The sequence below is a fragment of the Balaenoptera acutorostrata genome, chromosome 11 (assembly GCF_949987535.1).
Source record: "Balaenoptera acutorostrata chromosome 11, mBalAcu1.1, whole genome shotgun sequence".
NCBI lineage: Eukaryota > Metazoa > Chordata > Mammalia > Artiodactyla > Balaenopteridae > Balaenoptera > Balaenoptera acutorostrata.
This window is the reverse complement of record NC_080074.1, coordinates 8,632,649-8,658,308: the sequence shown is the minus strand read 5'-3', so window position 1 is coordinate 8,658,308 and position 25,660 is coordinate 8,632,649. Positions and strand designations below refer to the sequence as shown.

The window sequence follows — 25,660 nt, the reverse complement described above, 5'->3', positions numbered from 1 at the left end:
TCTCAGACAGCATCCAGTTCTCACAACCACCACAAGTTCACATTCTCATTTTATGGGTGAGCCAAATGTTAGCGTGGTTGATAGACTCAAATGCAGGCCTCTGACTACACCCTCTCATTGCATTATGCCCGAAGATTGAATTTCTCGGGTAGGACCTCAACCAATTTGTTACTAGTTGCGGCTCCTTCCAAGGCTTGTGAATTGTGTAAGAGTGGATCAGGCCGGTCTAGGACTGGTTTGTACACCCGTAAAGAAGGCACTTAAATGTTTAGAAAATGAATATCAGGTAAGCCGCTCCTTCCAAGAGCCCTGCCGCGTCTATCCCCCATCCTGACCACTGGTCCACCCCATATTCCCCTAACTCCTAGGGATGCAGCGCAGACGGGAGGCCAGGTGGGCATCGCTAGGCCAAAATTGGGCTTCGAAGGTCGCCTCTCCACCTCCACCCCCAGTAACCCTCGACCCCCCCCCACCCCCGCCGGAGGACGCGGCCTAGTCTCCGAAAGGAGGCTGGTGTGCGGGGTCCAGAAGCGCGCAGACCCCACCACACCTCCCGGCCAACGGACCAGAAAGACTACAGCCCCCAGCATGCCCCTCGGCCGCCCGCTCGGCCCGGCGCGCGTGCGCGGTGACGCCGCCGAACGCCGATAGGGGTCGAGCCTCCAGCCTGACAAGCTTTGGCACAGTGGTGGCGGTGGCGCACGGCCGCGGGGCAGCTGGACGTCCCCCGCGGGGCAGGTGAGTGCGGAGCGAGAGGTTGGCCGAGACTCGCTGGGTTTGCGGGGCCCGGCGCCCACCTCTGCCCCTCCGGTGGGGACGTGAGGGTCTGTGGACCGACCGACTGACCCACGGACTGACGGGCCGAGGAGCAAGGCGGCGCTGTAGCCGGCCGGCCCGGCCCTCCCTCGTGCGGCGCGCGGGGCGGGGGTCCCGGCTAGGCCCGGGCTCTCGAGGTCGGGCGCGAGGCCTGAGGGGCGCGGGCGGTGCTCGGGGCGGGGGGCGGCCTCCCGGGGCGGGACCCCCAGCCGGCCCAGCGGGAAGGGGGGCTCCTGGCGCCCGAGCTGAAGTGCCCTGGGCACTCGAGCCCGAATACGGCCCCCTCCCGCGGCTGGGAGCAGTTTACAGAAGCCGCACCTCAGGCCGGCGACCTTTTTTGTTTTTTGGGTTTTTTGAAAAAACGGCCGCCTCGGATACGTTTACAGCAGCAAAGTCTTCTTCAGGTGTGACTTGTAACTTTACGTTAAAGATTCAAGTCTGGTGTCAGAACACAGGCTCAGATTCTGACCAGACTCGGAACACACTGTAATATGGGTTTTTAACTCTGGAGAAATTGAGGCATGTACTAGCCAGGACTCAGCCAGTGTGGTTAGGATTGGAATTTTGAAAATTATTCTCATACATGGTTTAATGATTGATCCAAGATGCTTTTTATATGGGGCGGCGGGGAGAGGTGATTTAAAGTCTCTTTTTGGTGACGAATGACTATCATATTTTCCAGGCTTGTGCTGCATATGCAATTTGTGGTGGGTTGCTGGCTCTTTTTTGCTTGCTCTTTGGTGGGATATTTAGAAGTGTCTGGAATATTCTTTACCCTTCTTCCTTTTTCTTGGTAAATTCAGGTTCCTAATCAGACTCTGTTTCACAAAAAGTGAATTTTCAACTTCGACTTGTTTATTTGTAGCTTTTGTGATTGTTTATGATTAAGTTTGTAGGTACACATATATTTCCTCCTTTTCCTCTTCATCTCTTTTCTGTATCTTCCAGTTCTCTCTGAACTCTAAACGATGGAGTTATATCTTCTTTGTTTTACATATTTATTTCTGTTCTCCATGATTAGCTGGTAATTGATTCTAAATAATAGTCAACATCTTTCCTGTCTTTTAATAATCCCAGGTGCCGGTAGCCTTTTCATCACTAATTGTTACATTAGCCTGGGCTTTAGCCCTCTTCGTATCCCTTTTTAAGCATGGGGGTGTGTGATCTGGGAGAGAGGGCCGGGGTGAGGTGTTTTTCTTGACCAGATATAGGTAACAGCTGAACACGACCCATGGCATCAACTTTAGAAGGCTGTGAACAAAAATTGTTTAAATATTAATCTTGTGAATTTGGGAACTTGTCAGGTTGACAGAAGAGTCAGTGAGGTACCTCACAGAAATGAACCTGATGTCAGGGTAAAATATTGAGAAAGGATCTCAGGAATCATCTCTTATCATACCGCCGTCTTTCAGTGCCCAGAGTGGATGCTGGGGACACCTTTTTGGCTTAGAAACTTAAACAAGGTTCTGTGTGTTTGTGTTTTTGGTTTCTCTCTTCCTAGTTCTCAATGAACGCTTTGGCAGGAGCTCAAAATCTGGTACATTTGATAATTTAACATCAGTTTCATCTGCTTATTCTCCAGATTGTCTCTCTTCCTCAGCTGGTGACATCAGTAATTTTCCACAGCAGCCATTCATGAGCTCATGCAGACTGTCACAAGGAAGTGGAATAGCACAGAGGGTGGCACATACAGGAGAAATAAGGGTCTTGTTTCTTTGCCGTCACATATTACACAAGGAATGAGACAGGAATTCTGGACTGAAGCACAAACTATGCGGGAGGGGTTAGCACACCAGAGTCCAGGCTTCCACATATGGTAATAATCATTGGTACCACTTACTGAATCTCTTCTCTTTGCCAAGTGCTGTAATCGTCACAGTGAAGTGCAGGTTTATCATTGTCATTTTATATGTGTGTAAGTTGAAGTACAGAGGTTAAGTGATTTGTCCACAGACATAGTGACCGGGCCAGAATGCAAATTCAGGTCTCTGCTTCTGACATCCCCGCTCTTTCTACTGCACTGTACTACCCTACCAACATATATGTTCAAGTCTTTCTCATTCTTTTTTTTTTTTTTTTTTTTTAAATGTATGATTCAGTGTTGTTGGTTTTTTTAAAATTAATTTATTTATTTTTTATTTATTTATTTATGGCTGTGTTGGGTCTTCGTTTCTGTGCGAGGGCTTTCTCCAGTTGCGGCGAGCGGGGGCCACTCTTCATCGCGGTGCGCGGGCCTCTCACTATCGCGGCCTCTCTTGTTGCGGAGCACAGGCTCCAGACGTGCAGGCTCAGTAGTTGTTGCTCACGGGCTTAGTTGCTCCGCGGCATGTGGGATCTTCCCAGACCAGGGCTCGAACCTGTGTCCCCTGCATTGGCAGGCAGATTCTTAACCACTGCGCCACCAGGGAAGCCCCAAGTCTTTCTCATTCTTAAAAAAACAAACAAAAAAACCCACCTTTCCTGTGGCCACAATTCTTCTTCAAACTACTGTCACTTCCCATCTGTTTCCTTTCTAGATTTGTCCTTAAAAAGCAAACTCTATGCCCTTCTCTTCTGTTTACTCCTTATTTCATTGCAGTCTGGCCCGCACCCCTCGACTCTATTGAAATTGCTCTCATGAACTCCACTCAGCCATTGATTGAATATCTACCTTAGGTACCATCTTCTAGACTTACAAAGAGGCTGAGATATGGTTCTTGCCCTGAGGGAGTTTAGGAGCTAATGAGGGAGAAAAAGAATTTTATACGGGTCACTGTATGTTAACTCCTGACCGAGCAATCTTTGCTCTTGGGAGTGGGGGAGGAACACTTCACTGAGAAGGTGATAGTGGACTGCCAACAGAGAGAAACCCTAAGTTGTTCCAGGCAATGGTGTCAGGACTGCATGCTTAGGTGTGGACTTTTTGAAGTTCTAACTCGCCAGTGAGAGATGATACAGTTGAAATATACAGTGTAGGCTTTAGAGTCTGCCAGACCTGGGACCTGAGCCTTAATTTCTTCTTCATAATACCTGCCTACAGTGTCAGCTCTGTGAAAGTAGGGCCTTTGTCTTTTTTTTTTTTTTTTTTTAATGGCTGTGTTGGGTCTTCGTTTCTGTGCGAGGGCTTTCTCTAGTTGCGGCAAGTGGAGGCCACTCTTCATCACGGTGCGCGGGCCTCTCACCATCGTGGCCTCTCTTCTTGCGGAGCACAGGCTCCAGACGCGCAGGCTCAGTAATTGTGGCTCACGGGCCCAGTTGCTCCGCGGCATGTGGGATCTTCCCAGACCAGGGCTGGAACCCGTGTCCCCTGCATTGGCAGGCAGATTCTCAACCACTGCGCCACCAGGGAAGCCCCAGGGCCTTTGTCTTTTTCACCACCCCACTCTTCTCTCCTAGAACACTGGTCAGTAGATATTTGTGGAGTGAATACCTCATAGGATGTTGTTCAGCTCGTGGGAGGTGCTAGATTCTCAGCAGCACCATGTGACTGAAGTAATGAGGCTGACGTTCAATGTGGTTTATGAACTGATTTTGAAGACACCACTGTTTGAAATAGTATACATATAATCACCTCCCCTTTTTGAACATTTAGGCTTGTTAATTTATGCTCACAATTCATAAATGAGGAGAGAGACATTCACCTCTTTTCTGTAGGCACAGTTAACTGCTAACTGTGTTTTCACTTCCAGTATTATGCCTCTTTTTCAGTTATAAACACATCTCTGCTTTTTCTAAGTGTTTGTGATGTAGGTTTTGTATGTATTTTTTTTCTCTGCTAATGTTCTGGATTGTTTGGGGAAGTTAATTTCTTTGGAATCATTAAATACCTTTATCAGTAAGAGTAACGTGAGAAATGAGATTGAAAGCACCAGTCCAGTTATCAGAAAGCTTATTCTTGGGAAGGGTCTGATTTCCAATTAGGACTAATAGATTTTTTTTTTTTCCTTAACAAAGCCATACAACTATTCCTGGTCTTCCTAGATACCTAGTTAGCCTTCTAGCTAACATTCTAAAGACATGAAACAACAGATCATTTCCCTCTTCTTGTGTTTGAGTTTCATTTGTAAATATCCTTAATTTGTGTGACTTGAGGTTATGGGATTAAAGTCCAAGTACCACTTTTTTTTTTTTTTTTTTTTTGCTTTTGAAGTCAGTGGGATATAGTAATTAGCACCTACAATAAAGTTCAAATTCTGGCTCTACCACTTTAAACTTTGAAAACTTAACAAAAGTGATATAGCTTCCCAATGCCTCATTTTGCTTATCTGTAAAATTAGGATAATTACTACTACTGTCACCACTCAATAATAGCTCTTATTTATTGGGTGTTTACTATAGACTTGGCACAGTTCTAAGAATTTTACTTCTATTAATGCAATCTTCACAGCCACCCTGTATAGTAGTATTATGCCCACTTAAGGTGAGGAACAGTGACAAGATGGTCACCTGAGAGTTGTAATAAAGGTGTTTAATAATGTGATGGGTAGTTGTACTAAATGACCTGTAAAGTTCTCCTCAATTATGATTCTCTGATTGAAATCTAAGTCTCCAGACTCTGAGCCCTAGAGATTGTTCTAGAACAGACTGTTCCTGCCTTTCCCTGTATGGCCAGCCTGGTTTCCTGTTGTCTCTGCCCCACACCCCTGCTTCACCCAGCCCCTTACATTCTTTTTTTTTTTTAAACAGTTTTTTAAAAATTTATTTATTTATTTTTGGTCATGCTGGGTCTTCGTTGCTGCACATGGGCTTTCTCTAGTTTCAGAGAGCGGGGGCTACTTACTCTTCATTGCAGTGCGTGGGCTTCTCATTGCGGTGGCTTCTCTTGTTGCAGAGCACGGGCTCTAGGCACGTGGGCTCAGTAGCTGCGGCTCGCGGGCTCTAGAGCACAGGCCCAGTAGTTGTGGCGCATGGGCTTAGTTGCTCTGCAGCATGTGGGATCTTCCCAGACCAGGGATTGAAGCCGTGTCCCCTGCATTGGCAGGTGGATTCTTTTTTTTTTTTTTTTTTTAATTTATTTATTTATTTATTTATTTTTGGCTGTGTTGGGTCTTCGTTTCTGTGCGAGGGCTTTCTCCAGTTGCGGCGAGCGGGGGGCCTCTCTTCATCGCGGTGCGCGGGCCTCTCACTGTCGTGGCCTCTCCCGTTGCGGAGCACAAGCTCCAGACGCGCAAGCTCAGTAGTTGTGGCTCACGGGCTTAGTTGCTCCGCGGCACGTGGGATCTTCCCAGACCAGGGCTCGAACCCGTGTCCTCTGCATTAGCAGGCAGATTCTTAACCACTGCGCCACCAGGGAAGCCCCTGGCAGGTGGATTCTTAACCACTGGACTGCCAGGGAGTCCTGCCCCTTACGTTCTTCACATCACCTTCTCATTGAGCCTTCCCTGAACACCTAATTTAAAATAGCAGCTTCCTGGGACTTCCCTGGCGATCCAGTGGTTAAGACTCCGCACTTCCAATGCAGGGAGCGTGGGTTCGATCTCTGGTCGGGGAACTAAGATCCCTCATGCCGCGCAGCCAAATAAAAAAAAGTTATTGTCTAACCCTAAGGTTTATAACAGCAGGAGGACAACCTCCTCTGACATCTTTCCTGGAATTTCTGGTGATAATGATGCTGGTCTGAGTGTAATGCAGTTTGCCTGTTACCATGTTGTTACCAAGTTTTTGATTCAGTTTGAGGTTGGGATAGTGGAAATAGGAGACTTAGCTTCTGGTCCGGCTGTGTCACCTACTCTCTTTACGGCTTTAAATGAGTCTTTTGACCTCTTTAGCCTCAGTTTCTTTCTTTTGAAAAAAGTAAGAGGGAGATGAACTCAAAAGATCCTTCTAACTTCATCATTTGTGACTCTGTTCTAAGAGCCTTTGCCCTGCACCCAGCATTGAAGAAGCTAATGATCTCTAATCGTAGGTGCAGGTCTGTTAGAGAAATTCATTTGCTCTTGTACTATGGGGATTCTCTCCTAATTTATATTTAATTTGGAATTTTCACAGAAATTTATGTTTCTTAATAACAGTTGCTTGTATCATGTTTTAACTCTGCCTGGCTCCCACTGGGCTCCATTCCCAAGTCAAGGTACATTGTTCTTACACACGCACAAGTGGCTTCTGTGTCTTCCCAGGGCACTGTGCTGGAGAATTGACAGCTCAGTTGTACTAGTCAGTGTGGTAGAGAGGGACCACTTAGGAGTCACTTCTGACTCACTGACTGATATGGGCAAGCTGCTTAACCTCTCTGAGCCCTGGTTTTCTCAAGTGTAAAATGGGGAGTGCTTAGCAAGTATGGTAAATGCTCAATAAACACTTTTCCTTCTTTCGTGGTATCTCCCTTCTAATACCTCCATCTAACCACTGCCACAAAGTACACAGGATTGGATTACCATACTCTAGGGTTATTGGGTAGGTGTTTTCATATCTGCAAATGAAAAATTCCCAGTAATTATATAGATGGTATGGCCAAATGAGTGACTTAAAGGTAGTTTTTGACCTCTGTGGTTTAATTATATGAGGAATAGGGACTTTGTTAACTATATTTATGATCTGTTCCTTTTAAGTGCCCTAAGCTCCTGTGTTAATATAAAGCTTTAAATATAAATTTTCCAGTGCCCTTTTTTGCCAGTCAGCCCTCAAGGAGCTTTATTTTCCTCAAAAACTCTTGTCTGCATTTTTCAGAGCTACCTGAATGTCGAGTTGAGGTTAGGTACCCATTGTTTGTTTCACTTTTACTTCTAAGGGGGGTGTTGCTCCCCAGCCCTGGTGGCAGGAATGACAGAAGGTCCAGGCGGTACCTTGCTTCTGCTTTCCTTATCACAGTGCAGGTGCTTCCAGGCTGTACATCTTAGGGGAGTGATCCTGGGAGGTACTCAGGGAAGTGACCAGAGTACCTTGGGTGATTATTTTACAGGAAGACCTAGAGTGGATGGGCCTGCAGAAGCCTGCACAGGAGAGCCTCATTTACCTGGTGCTGCTCTGCAGGAAAGGGAGAGCCATACCTGGGCTTGTGGAGTTCTGGCGGGGAGAATCCTGTTTCCCTCGTCTGTGTTTCCAGTCCGTGATCTACCTTGCACAGTCGTGCCTAAATCTTGCCTAAAGGAACACTGTCTCTGGTCACAAAGAAAATATTGACTCAGGGACGGGGAAGCAGCCCCAGCTGTAAGCCTGTGGGAGCGGGAGTGGAGGGAGTGGAGCGCAAAGTGGAGTTGATTCCTGGGTCGTTTTGCTCTTTAGCTGATGACTGTTTGGAAGGAGGCAGTTTGAGAAATTTGGATGCCTTTTTCACTGAGGAGATTAAGAATAAAGTGAATACTAAACATGTTTTCAACAAGAATGATTGGGGTGACTGGAGGGGGGAGCCAGTTCTAGAAGATTAGTGCCACTAGCTGCTTTATCGTGGTGTTTGGTGGGGCTCAAGTTTTGAGACTTTCTTTCCATACTGTGGTAATTGCTTCATTTAGCAGCATGCTGTGAGAGAAAGTGGTGGGTTCTAAGGTCTGAAAGAAGAGTGCTACAGCTGGAGCGTCGAGTGAGTGTCGAAGACTGAGAGATGAGGCTGGAATGGTCAGCAGGGACTACTAGCTCATGCAGTCTTATAAGTCAAGTTAACAAATTTGGACTTTTTCCAAAAGTCAGAGGGAAGAAAAGGGGCTTTAAAGAGGAGAAGGAAATAATCAGTTGCATTTAAAAAGGATTTCTGTGCTGGGTAGAGAGTAGAAGCTGCAGAATCAGAAATTCTGGGGGGTGGGCCCCAGCTGTCTGGGTTTTAAGAGCTGTCTGTTTTTTTTTTTTTTTAATTAATTTATATATTTTTGGCTGCATTGGGTCTTTGTTGCTGCGCGCGGGCTTTCTGTAGTTGCGGCAAGAGGGGGCTACTCTTCGTTGCGGTGCGTGGGCTTCTCACTGCAGTGGCTTCTCTTGTAGCGGAGCACGGGCTCTACGTGCTTGGGCTCAGTAGTTGTGCCTCTCCGGCTCTAGAGCGCAGGCTCAGTAGTTGTGGCACATGGGCTTAGCTGATCTGTGGCATGTGGTATCTTCCCGGACCAGGGATTGAATCCGTGTCCCCTGCATTGGCAGGTGGATTCTCAAGCACTTCGCCACCAGGGAAGTCCTTGCAGGCGGATTCTTAACCACTGTGCCATCAGAGAAGTCCCAAGAGCCAACTATTAAAATAGTAATTTTCCACTGTCCTATTATTATAATATTATAAAATTTTAGGCTCATTTTAGGGGTCACTAGGTTAATTACCTTGCTTCAAGTGACATCGTATTAAACTCTAATAGCAATAATTTGTTACTAATCTGTTCTTTGATTTCTGTTTACAAAGCTGACACTATAAAGTAGAAAAGGCACATTTTTTAAAAATCCAAATCCTCTCCCAAACTAGAGGAATGTACTTCATTTAAAAAATCTTCAAAGGTCAAGTTCCTCACAGCACTGTTTTTATTGCAAAAATTGCTGTTAGGTGCTTAAATGTTGTATCTACAGATGACTACATTAGTAAATTATAGAACATATGGTTATAAAGACTCCATGATTACTGGGGAAATGCTGATAATTTGATGTGCGGTAGAGAAAAATATTTTAAAACCTGAAATATAAGAACTGTGTATGTGTGTAGAGAAAAACCAAAAGAGAGCATAGGAAAGAAGAAAGTGTGATTTACTGAGATGGCAAACTTGTGGCAGAATTTTTAAAAATTTTGATTTCTGTTAATGTCATTGTGTTAGTATAATTACAAAACTCAGAGGAGAGTCCCACACTTCCTTCCCATGATAAATCCAGTGACTGTATATGCTGCAGAGATTTTCTTCTGACCTATAGCTTACATATATCCTGCTACCACTTAAGTCTGTCATCTGTGTTCTCAGTGGAAAAGAACGGACCTGTGCAAAGTGCCCAGAAGTGCTGGGAAGAAGTCCCCCTGAGCCTCGGGCTCTGACAGCCAGTGTCCTACCTGACCCCAGCTCGGGTGTGGCTGGGGACCCAGTAAGTGCCCGGGCTGTGGAGAAAACTCCGGACAGGGAGGCATATCTGTACAAGTAGATTCGGAAATAGCATTTTTTTCCCCCTTAGAGTCTGTCTTGCAAATTGATGTACTTTTCTGGTCTCCTGGTTTATAAGCATCTTTTTCCTTTAAACTGCTTTTAATGACTTTTGCTTTGGGCAGAGTATTTCACTTCAGTGTACTGGAAAGAAACTGCAACTCCATGTGAAGTCAAACACCTGGGGATCTTGTTTAGCCTTAAACGAAACAAAACAAAAAATTGGCGTGGAAACCTGGTTTCAGCAGCTTAGGGAGTTCCTGACTTCACAGTTGCTGTTAAGATGTCAGATTCATGCTGAGCAGTGTTAGTAAAGTGTTAGTTACAAATGAGAGAGAAAGGGATCCTTTTCACAGTTATATATAAGCTATCTCTAATAGTTTGCACCTTTTTTTTCACTTTTGCTTTCTTTGGTTTCGTATAAATCCCTGTGGAGATGGATATTTGAGGTGATAAGTAGTAGCCCTGTGAGAGGAAGAGGAAGGCAGGATACAGAGAAACTGCATAGTTTATGTAAGTTCAGGCTTCATTTGTGGACCTCAGAAAACTCAAGGACACATTCTTATTCCCTCAGTGTTCTGTATTTAAACTGTAATTTTTAAAATTGAGATATAATTCATGTACCATAAAAATCACCCTTTTAAGGTATACAATTCAGAGGTTTTCAGTATATTCACTGTTGTGCAACCATCACCACTATCTAATTCCAGAATATTTTCATCACCCCCAGAAGAAACCACATACCCACTAGTAGTAATTCCCTATTTCTCCCTCCCTCCAGCCCTTGGCAACCACTAATCTACCTTCCTTCTCTATGGATTTGCCTATTCTGAGCATTTTATATAAATAGAATTATACATTGTGTGGTCTTTTGTGACTGGCTTCCTTCACTGAGCGTAATGTTTTCAAGGTTCATCCATGTTGGTACATGTGTCAGCACTTCATTCCTTTTTATGGATGAATAATATTCCATTGTATGGATATACACATTTTGTTTATCCATTCATCACTTGACGGACATTTGGATTGTTTCCACTTTTGTTTTTTTGTTTGCTTTTGTTTTGTTTCCACTTTTGGACTATTATAAATAATGCTGTTGTGAACATTCATGTACAATTTTTGATGTGGTATAATTATTTTTAAACACAGTACCTCTGTACTTTTTCAAAAAAGAGAACATTTAAAATCAAAACCAATGAGCCCCATACTCCTACCACTTAAATAAGCCATATTCCTTTTTATATTACCTTCAGCATGTATATATTATATATTTTTTAAATCACTGAAATCACATAACTGTCTTCATGCTGATGACTCTACTTTTCTTCTCTTCCCTCTTCAACTCACTCCAACTGGACTTCCACCCTCACCATTAAAAATTAAAGCTCTCATAAATCGTAGCAATGTTTTCTTAGGTCAGTCTCCCAAGGCAATAGAAATTTTAAAATGGGACCTAATCAAACTTACAAGCTTTCGCACAGCAAAGGAAGCCATAAAACGAAAAGGCAACCTATGGAATGGGAGAAAATATTTGCAGATGATGTGACCGACAAGGGCTTAATTTCAGAAATACACAAACAGCTCACACAACTCGATAACAAAAAAAAACCCAATCAAAAAATGGACAGAAGGGGGCTTCCCTGGTGGCGCAGTGGTTGAGAATCTGCCTGCCAATGCAGGGAACACCGGTTCGAGCCCTGGTCTGGGAGGATCCCACATGCCGCGGAGCAACTAAGCCCGTGAGCCACAACTACTGAGCCTGTGCGTCTGGAGCCTGTGCTCCGCAACAAGAGAGGCCGCGATGGTGAGAGGCCTGCGCACCGCGATGAAGAGTGGCCCCCGCTTGCCACAACTAGAGAAAGCCCTGGCACAGAAACGAAGACCCAACACAGCCATAAAAAAAAAAAAAAAAAAAAAAAAAAAAATGGACAGAAGACCTAAATAGACATTTCTCCAAGGAAGACATATAGATGGCCAATAGGCACATGAAAAGATGCTCAACATCAGTAATTATCAGAGAAGTGCAAATCAAAACTACAATGAGGGGACTTCCCTGGTGGCTCAGTGGTTAAGAACCCACCTGCCAATGCGGGGGACACGGGTTCAAGCCCTGGTCTGGGAAGATCCCACATACCGTGGAGCAACTAAGCCCCTGTGCCACAACTACTGAGCCTGTGCTCTAGAGCCTGTGACCCACAACTACTGAGCCCACGTGCCACAACTACTGAAGCCCACGTGCCACAACTACTGAAGCCCACGTGCCTAGAGCCCATGCTCTGCAACAAGAGAAGCCACCACAATGAGAAGCCTGCACACCACAACAAAGAGTAGCCCCTGCTCACCACAACTAGAGAAAGCTTGCGTGCAGCAATGAAGACCCAACACAGCCAAAAAAAAAAAACAAAAAAAAAAACTACAATGAGGTATCACCTCACACCGGTCAGAATGGCCATCATTAAAAAGGCTACAAATAATAAATGCTGGGAGAGGGTGTGGAGAAAAGGGAGCCCTCTTGCACTGTTGGTGGGAATGTAAATTGGTGCAGCCGCTCTGGAAAACAGTATGGAGATTCCTTAAAAAACTAAAAATAGAGTTACCATATGATCTAGCATCCCACTCCTGGGCATACATCTGGAGAAAACTCTAATTCGAAAAGATACATGCACCCCAGTGTTCATAGCAGCACTATTTACAATAGCCAAGACACGGAAGCAGCCTAAAGGCCAATGAAAAATGAATGGATAAAGAAGATGTGGTACATATATACAAGGGAATACCACTCGGCCATGAAAAAGAATGAAATAATGCCATTTGCAGCAACATGAATGGACCTAGAGATTATCATACTAAGTGAAGTAAGTAAAACAGAGAAAGACAAATATATGGTATCACTTATATGTGGAATCTAAAATATGATACCAATGAACTTATTTATAAAACAAACAGACTCACAGATACAGATAACAAACTTATGGTTACCAAAGGAGAAGGGGGGGAGCGGGATAAATTAGGAGTTTGGGATTAGCGGATACAAACTACTATATATAAAATAGATAAACAACAAGGTCCTTCTGTATAGCACAGGGAACTATATTCCGTATCTTGTAATAACATATAATGGAAACATATGAAAAAGAAGATGTATATATATATATGTATAACTGAATCACTTTACTGTACACCAGAAACTAACACAACATTGTAAATCAACTATACTTCTATTTAATTAATTAAAATAAAAAGTTCAAGAAAAATAACACAATTAAAGCTCTTGTCAGTATCACCACCAACCTCCAGCTTGCCAAACCAATGACCAGTTCTCTGTCCTCCATACCACTTGACCTCTAAGTAGCACCTGACACTGATGATCACCTCCTCCTCGTAGAAACACTTTCTTCTCTTGGTTTCCACAGCGCCACACACTGCTAGTGTTCCTTCTACTTCACTGGTCACTCCTCAAACTTTATTTTTTGTATATTTTTCTGCGTAACCTCTAAATGTTGGAATGTTCCAGGATCTGGTCCTCAGCCCCCTATTCTGCATTCTCTCCTTAGCCACGACATCTAGTCCTGGTGATTCTCAAATTCACGTCTCCAGTTCTGACTACTGCGAACTCTGTGCTCATATATACAATTGCCCAGTTGACCTCTCCACTTAGAGGTCTAATAGACATCTCCACTGAACGTGGCCAAAGCAGATTGCTTGCTAACCATGAAACCTGCTCTCCCCCAGTCTCCCTTCATCTTGGTTAATGGGATCTGCACAGTTGCTCAGGTCAAAAGCCTAGGAGACATCATTGATTCTTTCCATTATCTACCTCTATATCTCCAAATTATATCCAGAATCTAGTTACTTCTCATCATCTCAACTGTTTTGGTCCAAGATACCATCTGTCACCTGGACAACTATAATAGTTTCCACTCTAAACCCCTCTGTAGTTCATTCTTCACAAAGTAGCCAATGTGATATCTTTAAAAACCTAAGTCAGACCATGTCATGCCCATGCTCAAAGCTCTCCAATGGCTTCCCATTAAAATAAAATCCAGAGTCTTTGCTATGAGCAGTAGGCCCTACATAATCCAGTTCATCCTGTCTTTCCAGTGATAATCTGCTACTTTCCCCCTCATTGCTCCATCTCAGACACACTTGTCTTTTATTTCTCCAGTGTGATAAATCTTTTGTTCCTTAAGGTCCTTGCACAAGCCGTTTCCTCTGTTTGAGCTTCTAAGTCTTTGCAGAGCTGACTCCTTATCATTCTGGTGTCAGCTGAAATGTCATCTCCTCAGAGAGGCCTTCCCTGACCACCTATCAAAAATAGTCCTGCCCCTACCTGCCTCTGAAATTATTCTTTCATTTACTTATTTATTGTCTGTTTTCTGTCACTAATATTAATAGCTGGCTTTATTAAGCACATACTATGTGCTATGTATTGTGATAAATATTTACATTTTCTCATTTGTCATCCTCATTTTACAGATGAGGAAACTGCAGGTTCATAAAAGCGAGAACTTTGTCTGTCTTGTTTTACTGCTATATCCCTTGCATGTGGAACAGTGTCTGGGGCATAGTAGTTGCTCAAAAAATATTTGTTGGTTGGATAGATGAATAAAAGATTCCTAGGTTTATATCTCTAGTTTTTACATCTCCTTGAAGATGTAAACTTGTGTATCCAGTCACCTGCTTAACAGCTCCGCTTGGATTTCTAAGAAACATTTAAATTATCCTATAGCTCTTCATTCCCTCCTTCCCCAAACCTGTTTCTTTCCCACTCACCACCATATTAGTAAATGTCATCATCGTAAACTCAGGATTTCAGACCAGAAACCTAGGCCTCACTTTGGGATGCTCTCTTTCTTCACTCCCCACATCCAACCCAGAAGCAAGGCCTATTGGTTCTGCCTCTGGTTATATCTTGAATCCATTTACTTCTCCCCACATCCACTGTCACCACTTTAGTCTCACTCCCCGCCGTCTTTCCTGGAGCTTGTACTTCCAAACTGGTCTCACTGCATCCACTCTTGTCTCTCCACAAGCCATTTGCCAAACAGCAGCCAAAGTGATTTTTTAAAAAACGTGTTAGTTCACGCCACCGCCATGTTTAGGATCCTTTTGTAGCTTCCCATTGTCCTTAAAATCTGAATCCTTCACTGTGACCTACAGTCCCTTGACAATCTGGGTGCCTCTACCTCTCCAGTTTCCTCTTACCGTTGTACCCCTTGTCCACTGTGTTTCAGTTACTGGGCTTTCCCTTCTTCCAAGGCCTTCCCCACCTGAGAGCCTGTGGACTTGCCTTTCTTTCTGCCCATGACTCTACCCCCATCTTTGCAAGGCTGGCTTCTTGTCCTTCCGGTTTCAATTCAAGTAGTGTGTCAGTGATTCCTTCCCTGGATTCTTTTTGTTTTGTTTTGGTTTTTGGTATTTTGTGGGGGGGGGGGGGTGCAGTAGAAAAAAATAGCTTTATTGCTTTGCCAGGCAAACTGTCCCTGGATTCTATATCACATCACCCTTTTGTTTTATTCAGATCACTTGCCATACTCTGAAATTCTTATTTATCCATCTCTTTGTTTTCTGTTTGATTTTCCCCCTCTAGATTGTAAATCATTGTTGCCCTAGCACATGATATGTGTTGGGGAAATATTTGGGGAGTAAATGACAGATATACACGTTTCTGAGTGCACATGCTACATACATTTTCCCTTAACATTATATCATAAATAGTATCCATATTTCTTTAGTCCCTATAATTGGAATTATTTTTTTTTATATATAAATTTATTTATTTTACTTATTTATTTTTGGCTGCATTGGGTCTTTGTTACTGCACGCAGGCTTTCTCTAGTTGCGGCAAGCGGGGGCTACTCTTCGTTGCAGTGCGCGCGCTTCTCATTGCAGTGGCTTCTCTTGTTGTGGAGCACGGGCTCTAGGTGCGTGGGCTTCAGCAATTGTGGCTCACGGGCTCTAGAGCACAGGCTCAGTAGTTGTGGTGCACAGGCTTAGTTGCTCCGCGACATGTGGGATCTTCCCGGACCAGGGCTCAAACCTGTGTCCCCTGCATTGGCAGGCGGATTCTTAACCACTGCACCACCAGGGAAGCCCATACCACAGTTCTTTATCCATTTACCAGTTAAAGGACGTTTGAGTTGTTTTCAGATTTCAGATTTTGGCAGTCACAGATAAAGTTGCCGTAAACGTTTACATACAGGTTTTTGTGTAAACAAAAGTTTCATTTTCCTTAGATAAACATACCTAGGAGTGGGTTTGTTGGGTTGTGTGGTAAGTACATGTCTAACTTTATAAGAAACTGCCAAACCTTCTTCCAAAATTGTGGTACCATTTTGCATTTCTACCAGCAGTGTATGAGGGTTCTAGTTGCTCTGAATCCTCATCAGCACTTAATATTGTCAGGTGGTTTGTTTTTTAATTTAAGCCATTTAATATGTGTACGGTAATATCTCATTGTGGTTTTAATTTGCATTCCTTAATAACTAATGATGTTAAGTATCTTTCTGTATGCTTGTCATCTGTATATCTTCTTTGTTAATGTTTCTGTTCAAATCTTTTGCCCATTTTATTTTTTTTTAATATTTATTTATTAATTTTTGGATGTGTTGGGTCTTCGTTGCAGCATGTGGGCTCTTCGTTGTGGCGCACAGGCTTCTCTCAAGTTGTGGCGCACAGGCTTCTCTCAAGTTGTGGCGCACGGGCTTCTCTCAAGTTGTGGCGCACGGGCTTCTCTCAAGTTGTGGCGCACGGGCTTCTCTCAAGTTGTGGCGCACGGGCTTCTCTCAAGTTGTGGCGCACGGGCTTCTCTCTGTGGCACGCAGGCTCCAGAGCACATGGGCTCTGTAGTTGTGGCCCCTGCGGCATGTGGGATCTTTGTTCCCCTACCAGGGATCGAACCCGTGTCCTGTGCATTGGAAGGTGGATTCTTAACCACTAGACCACCAGGGAAGTCCCGCCCATTTTATATTTTTAATTGGATTGTTTGTTTCCAGCTCACTGAGTTTAGAGAACTCCTTATATTCTAGATACATGTTCTTTATTAAATGTGTGATTTGAACATATTTTCTACCACCAATGGCTTCTGATAAAGTCTAATTTAATCACGTTTTTTCTCTTATAGATCATACTTTTAGTGCAATATCTAAGAAATCTTTGCCTAACCAAGGTCACAAACATTTTTTCCTATGTTTTCTTCTAGAAGTTTTGTAGTGATTCTTCTAGGACCATTTGTTGAAAAGACTATCCTTTCTCCATTGAATTGCATTTATATGTTTGTTGAAAATTAATTATTTACTTTCCTAGGGCTGCCATAATAAAGTATCACAAAGTGGGTGACTTAGAACAACAGTAATACTGTCTCACTGTTTTGGAGGCCAGAAATCTGAAATCAAGGTGTCGGCAAGGCCATGCTCACTCTGAAACCTGTAGGGGAGGATCCTTCCTTGCTTCTTCCAGCTTCTACGCCCCAGGCGTTCCTTGGCTTATTACACCATAATTCCAGTCTGTGCTTCACATGGTGTTCTCCCTGTCTCTTCATATTTTCTCTCTATATATATCTGTGTCCAAATTTCCCCTTTTTATAAGGACATGAGTCATAATGGATTAGGGCTTACCTTAATGAGGTCGTCTTAAGTTGGTTAAATCAGCAAAGACCCATTCTCCAAATAAGGTCACATTCTGAGGTACTGAGGGTTGGGACTTCAACATATCTTTTTTGGGGGACACAACTCAATTCATAACGTTAATTGACCATATGTATGGGTCTATTTCTGGATTACCTATTCTGTTCCATTGATCTATATGTCTTGCCTTTTGCCAGTGTCACCTGTACTACATGTAGCTTTATAGTAAGTATTGAAATCAGGTAGTGTGAGTTCTCCAACTTTCTGCTTTCAAAATTATTTTGAGTATTTTGATTCCTTTGCTTATCCATTTAAATTTTAGAATCAGCTTGTCAGTTTCTGCAAGATATCCTACTGGGATTTTTTTTTTTTTTTTTTTGAGTATAGCTGCTTTCCACTGCTGTGTCAGTTCCTGCTGTACAGCATAGTGAATCAGCCATACGTGTACATATATGCCCTCTTTTTTGGATTTCCTTCCCATTTAGGTCACCACAGAGCACTGAGTAGAGTTCCCTGTGCTATACAGTAGGTTCTCATTAGTTATCTGTTTTATATATAGTAGTGTATATATGTCAGCCCCAACTCCCAATTCATCCCACGCTCCCCTTTCCCCTTTGGTATCAATACATTTGTTGTCTATGTCTGTGTCTCTATTTCTGCTTTGCAAATAAGATCATCTATACCATTTTTCTAGATTCCACATATATGCATTAATATACCATGTTTGTTTTTCTCTTTCTGACTTAACTTCACTCTGTATGACTCCTACTGGGATTTTGATTGGAATTATGTTGAATCCTGTCCTTGTTCCCAATCTTAGGGGGAAAGCATTCAGTCATTTATCATTAAGTATGATGTTAACTGTAGGATTTTTGTAGATGCCTTTTATTAGGTTAAGGAAGCTTCCTCTATTTCTAGATCTCTGAGAGTTTTTTATCATGAATGGATGTTGACTTTTGCCAAATGCTTCTTTTGTATCTATTGAGATAATCATATAGTTTTTCTTCTTCAGTCTGTTGATATACTGAATTACATTGATTGATTTTTTAAATATTGAACAAGTCTTGCATTCCCAAGATAAATCCCACTTGGTCATGATGGTATTGTTTTTATGTATTGTAGAACTTATTGGCAAAAGTTGTTCATAATATTCTCTTATTATCCATTTAATGCCTCCAGGATCTGTAGTAATGTATCCTCTTCCATTCCTGATAATATTGGTAATCTGTGTCTTCTTGTTTTTCCTGTTCAGTCTGATCAGAGGTTTGATTTTATTGATCTCCAAAGGAACAGATTTTGGTTTCATTTATTTTTCTCTTTTTGTTTTCTGTTTTATTGATTTCTGTTATCTTTATTGTTTATTGCTTTTTTTTCTTCTGCATACTTTGGACTAAATTTACCAATAAATTCAACAACTTGGATAGTGGACAGATTCCTTGAAAGTACACAAACTATCAAAGCTCACTCAAGGGACTTCCCTGGTGGTGCAGTGGTTCAGAATCTGCTTGCCAATGCAGGGGACATGGGTTCGAGCCCCAGTCCAGGAAGATCCCACATGCCGCGGAGCTACTAAGCCCGTGCGCCACAACTACTGAGTCTGCGCTCTAGAGCCCACAAGCCACAACTACTGAAGCCCGTGCACCTAGAGCCCGTGCTCCACAACACGAGAAGCCACCACAGTGAGAAGCCCGCCCACCTCAACGAAGAGTAGCCCCCACTCGCTGCAACTAGAGAAAGCCTGTGCGCAGCAACAAAGACCCAACGCAGCCAAAAATAAATAAATAAATTAATTTTTTTTAAAAAAAGCTCACTCAGGAGGAATAAAGATAATCTGAGTAGCCTTATCTCTATGAAAGAAATTGTAGTTGAAAATCTTTCCATGAAGGAAACTCCAGGCACAGGAGACTTCATTGGTGATTTCCTTTCAACATTTAAGGAAGAAATAATACCGGTTTCTACACAAACTCTTCCTGAAAATGGAAGAGGGGGGACTACTTCCCAAATCATTCTATAAAGCAGATATCATCCTGATACCAAACCTGAAAAAGGTGTTATTAGGAAAGAAAACTACAATCAAACATCCTTCATGAACATAGATGCAAAAATTCTTAACAAAGTTTGGGCAAATTGCATTCCACAATTTCTGAAAAGGAAAATACATCACAATGACTCGGTAGGGTGAGCTTCAGGTATTACTCCTTGTGTTGCTTGCAGGTGGCTCTCTTCCCAACCTTGGGTAGCTTCCTCACACACACGCTATGACCAGTATTCACATGAAGATTTGGGGGTGCTCTCTGCAGATTTCTGGAGCTCTCTGTGCAAGTCTCTGCTCTACAACTTCAGGCTGCTTTGGCCACCTCTAGCTCTCAGCTCAGCTCCTCTGCCCTCCTGGGTGCCCAGTCCTGGCTGCAGACTCTCTCCAGGTGGTAGTGGGCCGTCACAGGGCTCAGCTCAATTGTTTTCTCTTTCTCAGGGTTCACTGTCCTGTGCTGCCTGTCATCCAATGTTTGAAAACCATCGTTTCGTGTATCTTTCTGGCTTTTTAGTTGTTCAGGTTGGGAAAGTAAATCCAGTCCTTGTAACTCCATCTTGGCCAAAAGCGGAAGTCCATAACTGGAATATGAAATGATTAAATCACATTTTATCGTGTCAGTATACCCAGATTTGATTAATTCCCCTAATGTTTGACATGTAAATTGTCCTCATGTTTTTGTTGTATAGGTGGTGCTGAAGTAGACCTTTTCATGTACATACCTTTTCATGTCTATTGAATTATTTCCTTAAGATAAGTTTCCAGGAGAATAGTTACTGGATCAAAAGGCATTTTTAAAAATTTACATGCTTAAAGATGACAGTCCTTTAATCTTCCTCCAGTATATTTCTTGTTTTTCAAAAGTTTCTGCCTCTCAGTACCCCTGTGACAACAGCAGGGCCGCCAGTGGCGTGGCTGCTTTAGCCAGCCCCCAGATGGCTGCTTTCAGGAAGGTCTCCATAGCGACTGGAGGCTGGAAAAACCTGCCCGCCCAGGTTTGCAGTATCACTTCTGGCTCCTGTGGGGAACTTGGGGACTAGGGGGTAGTTGGTAAGAGAAATGGCATATACGTATTATTGCAGAGACTCATTAAAATATATCCAGATCTGACCGTTTCTCACTGTCCCCATGGTAGCAAAGCCAACATCATTCCTACTGTGTCACCCCCTCCTGCCCTGCAGTCTTCTCTGCACAGCAGCCAGAGAGAGCTTTGAAATCCTAAATCAGATTCAGGTTTGCCTCTGCTCAGAACCCTCCTGTAAGGAGGATAAGATCCAGTTCTGTACTGCACTCTAAGGCCCTCCTGAGCCGGCTGCACCTCCCACTGTTTCCTCCTCCTCCTCCCCCTCCCCCTCCCCCTCCCCCTCCCCAGCTCCTCCCCAGCCCCTCTGCCCTGCAGCTACTTCACCTGCCACCTCTGTTTCTGCCTTGTCTTCACCCTGCTGCTCCTGCTGCCTGGATCTTCCTTCTCTCAGGAGCCATAGGACTTGGTCTCCTACTTCCTTTTGTTTGGGCCTTTGCTTGGATGTCACCTTATGGTCAAAGAGCTTTTCCTGACTAAGTTGGCTACGTGGCTCCTCTCTTCTGACTCTCCTGTACTTTATCCTGCTTTATTTTCCTCAGAGTCCTGTAGTTAGCACCATCTAACACAGCTGTGTTTATGTTTGTTGTCTGATTCTCTGCTGTGATGTAATGGCTGGGACTTTGGTTTTTCACTGTTGCGTCTCAACCCTTAGAACCATGTGTGGTTCGTGGCGGTGCTCAGTAACTGTTGAGTGAATGAATGAGGGGGGCAGGCCAAGGCTGGGAAAGGGAGCTGTGGACTGAGAATTGTCTTCCCAGGCCCCTCAGTCCTCCACAGCCAGAGACAGCTCTTTTCTTCCACTTATAGACAACGCCTGCTTCCTCCACACTTTCTCTGCCCTTCTGGAAGAAACAGCCAAATCACTACCTCTGAGGCGTCAATGATGAGGAGTCTTTCTGATGATCCCAGCTGGCATATGTTACATTGAACCATACGAAGTTGTCGTTTTTACAGGTTGTAATGGCTGGATGGATATCAGCAGTATCATATGGCCTTGAGTAACCTCAGTGTAGAGGGCCCAGATATTCACAGTAACTTTCTGGAAATGATGAGGACTCCTGCTAATTGCCTGATGCTTCCTGAGCACTCGCTGTGTGTCAGTGTGCTGGGGCTCTTTGCGTTCTCACTTCATCCTCATAACCATTGTGAGACATAGGTACTGTTACTCCAGTCTGTGGAGAAGAAAACTCAGACTCAAAGAGGTGACGTGAACGTGCCCAAGGTTATAACAAGGGGGGAGCCGCAGAGCCGGGATTTGAATCCACATCTGTCCGTCTGGAGAGGTCTTCACTTTAACCGCAGCGCCGTGTCCGGCCTCTGCACAAAGGTGGCAGAGGATGAGCTCGGAAGCCTTGCCCTCCGAACGCTGGTGCCCCAGCAGTGTGCCTGCCCAGGGCTCCAGGCCAGCGGTGGCCTGGCCGAGCACGGGGTTCTTTCCTGGCACTGTCAAGCTGGTGGCCGAGTGACATCATCTCCCCAGCATGGTGGTGCAGGGGGCACATTTATCAGGGTCCATTTGGGAGACTGTACGTGCGTCTCTTCTAGGCTCGTTTTCTCGTGTGTGAGGACCAGAGATAATCTGCTTCAGAATATGCTGTGAGGACTGAACGGTGACGTGATTTTAAGAACTTCTAGCTCAGTCCCTTTAATGTTAAAATACTTGCTCCATCCAGCACAGAATTCTGATTCAAACCAGGCCCCGCATACCTGTTATACTGAAGGAAGACGTTACGTTTTCCTCACGCAGAACAGACAGACAAGTCTAGGATGGCTGGCCCATTAGGGAAGCGGGTTCTGCCATCTGTTTCTCAGCAAGGCTTGCCTGGAAGCAAGAGGGCTCCCTCCCAGCTGGGCATCAAAGCCTCCACGATGGGCATTTAGCCCAAATGTGGCCCGGTCAGGGTGTGTCTGGGGGCAGGAGTAGAGGTTGGTGACCCAGCTGAGCTGCCATTGGGACAAGCTGTTTGGCCCCAGATTTGCAAGTGTGGTGTGTCTGGGGGCAGGAGTAGAGGTTGGTGACCCAGCTGAGCTGCCCTTGGGACAAGCTGTTTGGCCCCAGATTTGCAAGTGTGTCTTTAAAGAGAACTGGGATTTTTTTCATGTGCCAATTTTTCAACATTCGCTGGAGTAAAGGGTCCATAGGGTGATGTTTTCTCACGCTTCTCACAGTGCCCTCGAAGTGGTTCTTTGATTTTCCTTTTTTGTTTCTTTCTCACTCACCTGACCCTTCTCATTTACCCCGAATTCCCAACAGCAGACAGCACACAGGAGACGAGGCCAACAGCTGTCACCTCTGAGCTCCTGTCACCTGAAAAATGGTGAAAGGAGGTCTAGGCCTAGGTGAATATGATTCTAAAACCTAGAAGGCAACTTGCCCTAAAATATTTCACCCACATCTCCGTTGTTACCTTCCATTTATGTTACCTTCCTTTCATTTCATGGTTAGAAGTAAAAGGCTTCATATTCAGAAAAAGGCTGAGAAAGCCACCCCTCAAACTGCATTTCTGTTGAAGCTCGAGTGGGTGATAATAGGCTCTTGCCTGTTCTAATAGGAGCAGGCTAGAAATAGGAAGTCAGAGGGAGCCCCAAGTGCTGACGCCTCAGTTGATGGCTTATTTATTTTTTTTAAATTGAGATATAATTCACATGGTACAAAGTTCGCTATTTTTAAAGTGTATAATTCAGTGGTTTGAGTATTTTATGCTGTTGTGTAACTATCACCACTCTCCAATTCCAGAACTCTTTTCATCTCTGCAAACAGAAACCCTGTACCCATTAGCAGTCACTGTGCCTTCCCCTCTCCTCCAGCCCTTGGCAGTCACTAAGCTACTTTCTGTGTCCAGGGATTTGCCTCTTCTGGACATTTCATTTAAATAGAATCATACAATATTCATCCTCTTGTGACTGGCATCTTTAACTGAGCATAATATTCTTAAGGTTCACCTGTGTTATAGCATTATTAGCACTTCATTCCTTTTTATAGCTGAATAATATTCCATTGTATGGATATCTATGCATTTCATATATCCCTTCATCGGTTCTTGGACATACGGGTTGTTTCTGCTTTTTTGGCTATGAGTAATTCTGCTGTGAACATCCAAGTACAAGTTTCTGTGTGGACACTTGCTTTCATTTCTTGTGGGTAAATAACGAGGAGCAGAATTCCCGGGTCATGTGGTAACTCTGTGTTTCACCTTTTGAGGAGCTGTCAAGAGTACTTTCCATAGCAGCCCACCATTTTACATTCCCACCAGTAGAGTATGAGGCTTCCAGTTTCACCACATCCTCACCAACACTAACTGTTGTCTTTTTTTTTTTTGATGTTGAAGATAAGTTTTAATGGCAGGTGCCTACTGCTGTAGGACAAACAGGAGCTATGTGCCTAAGTGTATTCATCCCATATGGCCAAACACTGCTCTTAAGACTTTTGTCTCCAGGGACTTCCCTGGTGGCGCAGTGGTTAAGACTCCGCCTGCCAATGCAGGGGACACGGGTTCGAGCCCTGATCCGGGAAGATCCCACACGCCACGGAGCAACTAAGCCTGTGGCCCACAACTACTGAGCCTGTGCTCTAGAGCCCATGAGCCACAACTACTGAGCCCACGTGCCACAACTACTGAAGCCCGCATGCCTAGAGCCCGTGCTCTGCAACAAGAGAAGCCACCGCAATGAGAAGCACGTGCACTGCAATGAAGAGTAGCCCCTGCTCGCTGCAGCTAGAGAAAGCCCGCGCGCAGCAACGAAGACCCAGTGCAGACAAAAATAAATAAAATAAAATATTAAAAAAAAAGACTTTTGTCTCCAGTATGCCGTCCTCGTGGGTGTGAAGTGGAATCTCATGGTGGTTTTGATGTGCATTTCCCTGATGACTAATGATGTCGAGCATCTTTTTACCTGCTCATTGGCCATTTATGTCTCTTCTTTGGAGAAATGTCTATTTAAATCTTATGCCCGTTTTTATTTCTTTTTAATATTTATTTATTTATTTATTTTGGCTGCTCTGGATCTTAGTTGTGGCACACGGGATCTTTTAGCTGTGGCATGAGGACTTCTTAGTTGTGGCATGCGGGGTCTAGTTCCCTGACCAGGGATCGAACCCAGGCCCCCTGCGTTGGGAGTGTGGGGTCCTAACCACTGGACCACCAGGGAAGTCCCCTTATGCCCATTTTTAAATTGGGCTGTTTGTCTTTTTAATTGTTGAGTCATTTTTTAAGAGGACAAAAATAGGAGGGAGGCAGGGGTTAAACAGTGACATGAGAGACTTAGATGGCAATTTCCTAGTTGCCCAGCTGTGAGGTGCTGGAAGGTGTAGTCGAGCAGACTGGTGGATGAAGTGGAAACGTCGGTGTCGGGTGAGTGGAGGCACTGAGTCAGAAGTGTTGTACCTAAGTGATTCCTCAAAACTTCTGGCTCAGAGGAACCTGTTCATGGAAGTTTTGGTGGTGGCTGGTTTTTGTTTTCTTTTTTAAGAAACATTTGCCTGAGTACAGAGCATGAGGAAGTCTGTCTGTGTGATCCTCTCCTTCCTTAGTAGTATGGGAACTGAGCAGACCCTCCTCTTGGCTCACAGAGCTGTTGGAGAACAATAGTTTTGTAGCTTCTTCAAAGTGTATGCTCTCGGATGAAATGTTCAGAATAGGAGGCTTTTTCTTTCAAGTGTAACTTTTCCTTCCCTGTCAAACAGTGGCCAGGATTTACCTCCCCACCACCTCTGGGCCAGCAAATCAGAGTCGGGTAGAAAAGACTCCCAGGAGAAGGGGCTGCGTTAAATGACTTTCCTCTTTGCACTCCTACCAGGGTAAATGTTTCTGGACCAGATGAAGCTTGAGGAGCCTTCCAGCTGTAAGATATTAGGATAGGAAACTCCTGAGTCTGGATCTACAGAAGACTTGCCTGTCCTCTCCACACAATGTCAGGTGGGAGGCAGGGGCCTGGCTTGGACATGGGGCGACAGGCTCTCCAGGGGGAAGGGGGGTCTTATCCAGGAGGACACCCCGGTGGGAGGGAAGCAGGCTTGTTTTCCACGGACCTTCGAGGGTCACGTGGACCATCCAGGTAAGAGGTGGAGGAAGGAGGAAGTCGTCTGATGGGC

The 25,660-nt window shown here is 44.3% G+C and overlaps 1 protein-coding gene across 9 annotated transcripts in view; it reads left to right on the top strand.

Annotated features, from left to right (window-relative positions):
- Positions 1-632: 632 nt before the first annotated feature.
- The window catches only part of SGSM3 (small G protein signaling modulator 3), a 34,715-nt gene continuing 9,687 nt past the window's right edge, over positions 633-25,660 (top strand). For 8 of the 9 annotated variants that reach the window (XM_057556754.1, XM_057556753.1, XM_057556748.1 and 5 more), the window contains exons 1-2: positions 633-738; positions 25,366-25,484. In XM_057556754.1, the coding sequence (XP_057412737.1) occupies positions 25,478-25,484 (7 nt within the window). In that variant the 5' untranslated portion in view covers positions 633-738; positions 25,366-25,477. The remainder of the gene's footprint in view (positions 739-25,365; positions 25,485-25,660) is intronic. The other variant, XM_057556756.1, reaches the window with a different exon arrangement.